General features: G+C 51.4%; 1 protein-coding gene across 1 annotated transcript in view; it reads left to right on the top strand.

The window, feature by feature from the left end:
* Positions 1 to 5609, top strand: part of ARID3B (AT-rich interaction domain 3B) — a 38708-nt gene extending 33099 nt beyond the window's left edge. The window contains exons 8-9 of the mRNA XM_015414799.1: positions 2922 to 3029; positions 5424 to 5609. Coding sequence (XP_015270285.1) covers positions 2922 to 3029; positions 5424 to 5587 — 272 coding nt within the window. The 3' untranslated portion in view covers positions 5588 to 5609. The remainder of the gene's footprint in view (positions 1 to 2921; positions 3030 to 5423) is intronic.
* The last annotated feature ends 1577 nt before the right edge of the window (positions 5610 to 7186 follow it).

Below are 7186 nucleotides of genomic sequence, written 5' to 3'. Positions count from 1 at the left end.
CTTGGAAAAGTTGGACTCTATGGCATTAAACCCCACTGAAGTCCCTCTCACCCCCCAAATCTCCAGGGATGCCCTAACCAATGCTCCCTCTAAACTGTGGAGTCTTGTGAGCAAAAATTCTACTTTGTGAGCTCCTGGCGTTAAAGTGGTGAGTGAGCCATTTGGCTGCTGCATAAATTAGTCTGTTCTGGAGCCCCATCATTCCTGAGCTAAGACAAAAACGTGTGAGCTGGAAGCTACAAAACCGTGAGCTAGTTCACACTAGCTCAGCTTAGAGGGAACACTGCCTGTGAGGTAGGTGGGGCTGAGAGAGCTCTTTTCAAGAACTGTTCTTTCAAGGACAGCTCTTGTCAGAACTACGGCTTGCCCAAGGTCATCCAACCAGGTGCAAGTGGAGGAGTGGGGAATCAAACCCCGTTCTCCCAGATTAGAGTCCACATGCTTAACCACTACACCAAACTGGTCAAGGAGCCACTCTGGGTGTGAGAAGACTTTTGACCTAGAATTGGGACTGTGGGAAGGGGGCTCTTCCGGGCACATAGGGGCCTGCCACCGTTCCCCCTGCGGGAGCAGCTGCCTTCCGGAGACACAAGACCACGGCCATCTCAGCAGCACCTTCATCCCCGAGGATGGAGTCATTTGTCTGCTGTAATAAATTCTATAACAAAGCAATGAATCACCAGGAATAAATCTGAAATATTGCAAGAGGAGAGAGCTGGATGCCGTTGATTTATAGCCTGCAAACGCCATGTGTCTTCCCGGGCCAGCGGGGAGGGAGGGAGGGGGGGTGTCCTCAGGGAGTTGTGTCAATGCCGATGAGGTCTGAATCCAGCCTTCCTGCTGGTTTGGTCTGAGACACATAGTTATTTAGGGAGGCGTCAGGATTGTTCTTTCGGCCGCCCTTTCGTTCCTGTCCTGGCAGCCATCTAGAAATGCCCATGTCTGGTACCCAAAACCATGTGTTTTTCTCCTTCTCCCCAAATGCTAGGACTTGAGCAATGTTCCCTCTAAGCTGTAGAGTCCTGTGAGCAAAAATTCTACTTTTTGAACTATCGACATTAAAGTTGTGAGCAGGTGATTTGGCTACTGCATAAATTAGTTTGCTCTGGAGCCCTCCTTCCTGAGCCAAGACAAAAATATGTGAGCCGGAGGCTAAAAAACTGTGAGCTAGCTCACACTAACTCAGCTTAGAGGGAACACTGGACTTGAGGGCATCCAATGAAGCTGATGGGTAGTAGGTCTGGGACAGACAAAAGGAAATACTACTTTACAGAGAGAGTGATTAACATGTGGAATTCGCTGCCAGAGGACGTTGTGATGGCCAGAGGAATAAACAGCTTTCAAAGGGGATTAGACAGATTCATGGAGGATAAGTCTATCTGTGGCTATTAGCCATAGTGACTGAGGGGAACCTCCACATTCAGAGGCAGTCAACCTCTGAATCCCAGGATTCAGCCAGGAGCAGCACTCCCTGTAAGCTGTGGAGTCCTGTGAGCAAAAATTCTACTTTGTGAGCGACTGGCATTAAAGCTGTGAGCGAGCGATTTGGCTGCTGCATCAATCAGTTTGCTCTAGAGCCCCATCCTTCCTGAGCTAAGACAAAAGCATGTGAGCTAGAGGCTAGAAAACTCTGAGCTAGCTCACACTAACTCAGCTTAGAGGGAACGCTGGCCAGGAGGCAACATCAGGGGAAGACCTCGTCCACTGTGCCCTGTTGTTGCCCTCCAGAGGAACTGGTTGGCCACTGTGTGAGATGGGATGCTGGGCTAGATGGACCACTGGTCTGATCTAGAGGTGCTCTTCTGATGTTCTTATCTTCCACATTCAGAGGCACCAATCCTCTGAATCCCAGAGCCAGGAGGCAACATCAGGGGAAGGCCTCGGCCTCTGTGCCCTGTTGTTGGCCCTCCAGAGGAACCAGGTGGCCACTGTGTGACCACAAGAATTGTAATATCATGCCAAAATGACGCTGAATAATGAAGCTTATAATAAAATGTATTGACTTCCTTGAAGGTAATCACAACGCACAATACTTATTTTCAGTACACAATACAAGCAATGCTATTATCCAGTAAGAGGATCACTCTATAATACTCATGTCACATCAAAGAATCTGTTTAAACATGTGAGGAGAACTACATACAAATCAAGATACCACAACTCATGTCACATCAAAGAATCTGTTTAAACAACTCATGTCACATCAAAGAATCTATTTGAGCATTTGAGGAGAACTACATACAAATCAAGATACCACAACTCATGTCACATCAAAGAATCTGTTTAAACACGTGAGGAGAGAACTACATACAAATCAAGATACCACAACTCATGTCACATCAAAGAATCTGTTTAAACACGTGAGGAGAGAACTACATACAAATCAAGATACCACAACTCAGTTGTGTCACTTTGAGCTGTGATACCTTGCTTTGTAAATGAGTTGGCAGGTGTCAGGAGAAATGTCAGCAGGTGCCATGGTGCCTATGGGCACCGTGTTGGGGACCCCTGGTTCAGAGCATTGGGGAATCAATAATGGGGTGTTGTTGTTGTTCAGTCGCCCAGTCGAGACCGACTCTTCACGACCCCATGGACCAGATCCCGCCAGGCCTTCCTGTCTTCTGCCGTCCTCTGAAGTTTGCTCAACTTCATGTTGGTTGCGTCTATGACACTGTCTAGCCATCTCATCCTTTGCCGTCCCCGTCTTCTTTGACCTTCCATCTTTCCCAGCATCAGGGTCTTCTCCAGGGAGTGCCCCCTTCTCATTTGGTGTCCAAAGTATTTGAGCTTCAGTTTCAGGATCTGGCCTTCCAGGGAACAGTCAGGGTTGACTTATTTTAGGATTGACTGATTTGTTCTTCTTGCAGTCCAAGGTGCCCAAATCACACCACTGCTTCCTCTTTTTCTTCCTTTCCAAGCAGAAGATAAATCAGATTCAGGAGCGACGGCAGCCGCGGCGTTGAATTGGACCCCGTCTGGCTTCGGAAGCATCAACATGTCAGTGGAAATCAATGGCACAATCTACGCTGGTGAGGAAGTGGCCATTTCTAACGAGGGAAGGCGGGGCTGGTGGGCTCATTCACGAGCGTCCCCTACGATGTCAGACCCCCAGTCCGGGATCTTGTTTCCACACAGTAGCCTCTGTTGTTACTTCCTCTTCCCTGTCTGGGCAGGCGGGGCTGCAGTATCCCCTGGACGCTGTGGTCACCCTTCCCGGGACAAATAGAACCTCACTTTGAGAACCGATCCCCACCACAGGCAGAGGTGTCTATCTGTCTTGAGATACTGTAACTGGAGGGGCCAGGAATTGAACCTGGGGCCTTCTGCATGTAAAGCACCTGCTCTGCTGCCCAACCCTCTCGCCTCTTTGCGAGACAAGACCAGCTTGTCTCAGACTGCTCAGAAATGTTTACCAGCAGGGCTATTTTTGGGCAGGAACGCACAGGAACGGAGTTCCGGCTGGCTCCCGAGTTGGCCACGCCCAGCAGGAACTCATTAGCATAATAGGCCACACCCAACAGCAGGAACTCATTCGGATTGGCTACATTAGGGGTGTGTGGCCTAACATGCAAAGGAGTTCCTGCTACAAAAAAAGGCCCTGGGTTTTGACAACAAACAAGGTAAACAGAATAAGAAGGGAAAGGTGGGTGTGGCTGGATGTCCACACTTCTGGTAACATGGGGGTGCGGCCTAATGTGCTAATGAGCTGTGCTGTCAGGGGTGTGGCCCAATATGCTAATGAGTTCCTGCTGTTGTGTGTGGCCTATTATGCTAATGAGTTCCTGCTGGGCTTTTTCTACAAAAAGAGCCCTGTCCAGGATGGGATCTGAAAAGCCATCTTAGGAATACACCCGATGCTCCTATCCAGTAGAGTAATATTATATAGGGAAAACGTCTGGCATCAGCGACACTCGAGGGGACCTCCTTCTCTTATCCAAACCTGCCCGTCAGCTGAGGGCCTTTTGTGAGGTGGGGGTGGGGGGGGCGCTACCATTTTTGAAGGTGAAGCGAGTGGCTCTTGGGAACGGGGCCTTTTTTGTGGTGGCCCCCAGATCCCAGGTCTCCCTGCCCAGGTAATATTCACGTGAACCCCGGTATGGTTGCCAGCCTCCAGGCGGTGGCTGGAGGACCTCCCAGTATTACCACTGATTTCCAGGCAACAAGAGATCAGCTTCCCTGGAGGAAACGGCCGCTTTGTAAGGTGGACAAAAAATTAGGGGGCGGGTCTGTGGCTCAGTGGTAGAGCATCTGCTAGCAATGTTCCCTCTAAGCTATGGAGCCCTGTGAGCAAAAATTCTGCTTTGTGAGCTACTGGCATTAGAAGTTGTGAGCAGGAGCTTTGGCTGCTGCATAAATTAGTTTGCTCTGGAGCCCCTCCTTCCTGAGCTGAGACAAAAATGTGTGAGCCAGAGGCTAAAAAAGCTGTGAGCCAGCTCACACTAATTCAGCTTAGAGGGAACACTGTCTGCTAGGCAAACAGAAGGTCCCAAGTTCAATCCCCGGCATCTCCAGCAGGCGGTAGGCAGTGTTCCCTCTAAGCTGAATTAGTGTGAGCTGGCTCACAGCTTTTTTAGCCTCTGGCTCACACATTTTTTGTCCTCAGGAAGGGATGGCTCCAGAGCAGGCTAATTGATGTGGTAGCCCAATCTCTCGCTCACAACTTTAATTCCAGGAGCTCACCAAGTAGGATTTTTGCTCACAAGACTTCACAGCTTAGAGTGGTGGTAGGTGATGTGAACGGCCTCTGCTTGAGACCTTGGGGAGCTGCTGCCAGTCTCAGTAGACAACACCGAACATTGCTGGGCCCAAGATCTGGTTCAGTATAGTGCCGCTTCGTGTGTTCATGTGACTCTATGGCAGTGGTGGCAAACCTATGGCACGGCTACCAGAGGTGGCACTCAGAGCCCTCTCTTTGGGCACTTGTGCCATCGCCCCAGCCAGGCCCAGACCATCATTAAAGTGTCGAATTCTCTGCCAAATAATTTTAAGTAAATGAAAGCATTTGGGATTGCTTTCCTTACTTTGTTTGGATCATCTTAAGTTAATGTATGAGTTGTTCTTTCTAAAGTAAAACCTACGTATTCAGGTTAAATTGGCGTGTCGGCACTATGCGATCAATAAGTGGGTTTTGGGTCGCAGTTTGGGCACTCGGTCTCTAAAAGGTTCGCCATCACTGCTCCATGGCATTATCCTCACTGAAGTCCCGCCCCCTCCCCAAACCCCGCCCTCCATAGGCTCCGCCCCCAACATCTCCAAGTATTTCCCAGGCCAGAGCCGGCAACCCCGCCCCATCTCCGGTCCCGTGTCTCATCAGTCTCAAGTTTTTTTATAACGAACATTCTCTCAGGCCTCCGTCTTGGTTGGTCGGTCGGTTCTTGAAATAATCCTCTTGTCATGGTTTTGTTTCTCTGCCCTCCCTGCAGGAGTGCTGTTTGCCCAGAAGCCGGTCGTCCACCTCATAGCTGGATCCAGCACGCAGAGTACCGGTGGGGGGGGCAGCAGCAGCAGTAGCTCCCACTGCTCCCCCAGCCCCACCTCCTCGCGGGGCACTCCCAGCGCCGAACCCTCAACCAGCTGGTCTCTCTGAGGGAAACCGAGGGGCAGGTCTCCGGCCTTGAAGCGGCTCCTCGTAACCCCGAAAGGAGCCGGTCCGGTTTTCTGTCTTTTCTCTTCTTCTTCTTCTTTTTTTTTAAAACCTCATCTCGAGGAAGCCCACTTTTGCGATCGGCTGACGGCAGAGAACGGAAGGGGAGATTCCGTACCGGTTGAGCTCCCCGCGGGGACGGTTCTCGGCCGTCTGTCCTTAGCCTTTGTTCAGGTTCTTGCTGTGTCCCGGGTGGGGAGGGGGGCGGGATAAAGGGTGGCAAAGGGAGGGGGGGGACACAGAGCGTGTTTCAATCAGGGATTCTCTCGAGGGGCCGTGCATTTCTGTAGATGACTGAGCCTCGCCACGGTAGCGGAAGGCCGGAGAGGGTTAGTAAACCCGTTCCCCAAATCGGAAGCCCGAAGGAGTGTGCTTTTTAAAAACAATTTTTAAAACGTCCTGCAGTGTATTGACAATCCTCACCCCGGAGGCAGCGGTGGGACACGGCTGATTCTCTCTCGCCCCACCCTCTTGGATGCGGCTCGGCACACACATTCACTCGACCCTTCTGCACATTGCTGGCACGTGGATCTTATCTTCTTTCCCCCCGTACGCCTTCCTCTAGGCTTCGTAGGCCAGTGTGTTCCCTGTCCCCTTCTCTTCTGCCCGCCTCTTCTTCCATGAGTTCAGCCCACTGCTTTCCTCTGGAGGGTGTCGCATTACTTTGCTACTGTGACATCTGCAGCAAGACTTGGTGGGAGGAAGCCAGCATCGATCCTTCTCCATGGCCGAGATTTTCACAAGCACCAGGGAGAGCCCCCCGCCCCCCAAACTGGGCCTTCCTCTTCACGCTTGGCTGTGAAATTCCTTTTCAGTGTGCGTGGGCACTTGGATCTTTTCTTCCCTTGCCTGCCAAATATCTCAGAGTATGGGGCTCTTTGAGATTCCCCCAGGGAGGGGGGTCCTCCAGTGCCTCTCACTCTCCCGGGGGGGGGGGGCACGCTTTATCTGCATTACCTGCCTGCGTCCACCCTCTCCCTGCTTTCAGGACCCCCAAATCATCAGCAGACCTGAGTGCTCTCAGCTGCATTATTGTTATTATTTTTAAATCTTTCTTTTCTTTATCCAAAGCGCTCGGGAGAGCAGACATGGTTCTCCTGTTCCTCTGCAATGCCCCTGAGAGGCAGGCCAAGCTAGGGAATGAGCGATGGGCCCTCCACGTCATTTCATGGGTCGGACAGGGATTCGAACCCCTCCCCAGCTCCTTCCCCTAATCGAGTGCCCCCTAATCACTGTGCCATGCCGGCATTTGCAAAAGGGAAAACAAACCACTGAGCATAGCAGGCTGGTTCTCCCCCCTCCCATTTAGCTGCATTACGGCTCCACAAGACACACACCCCCAGAGCCCCCTCCTTGTATTTCCTCTCCTTTGAAGTCGTTATAAGAAACAGGGAAGCCATCTTAGTTGCTCCCGTAACTGGCCTTCCTCCTCTTCCTCTTCCTGACTTCCCTCGCCTCCCGCTTTGTCCCCTTTTTGTGTCTAGACACAGTTCTTGTTCTGTGCCGTACTCTCCCCCCCCCCCACCTGCTCACCACCCCCGT

Source organism: Gekko japonicus, unplaced genomic scaffold (genome assembly GCF_001447785.1).
Source record: "Gekko japonicus isolate JY-2015 unplaced genomic scaffold, Gekko_japonicus_V1.1 scaffold1649, whole genome shotgun sequence".
Taxonomy (NCBI): Eukaryota; Metazoa; Chordata; class Lepidosauria; order Squamata; family Gekkonidae; genus Gekko; species Gekko japonicus.
This window is presented reverse-complemented; position numbering and strand designations above follow the sequence as displayed.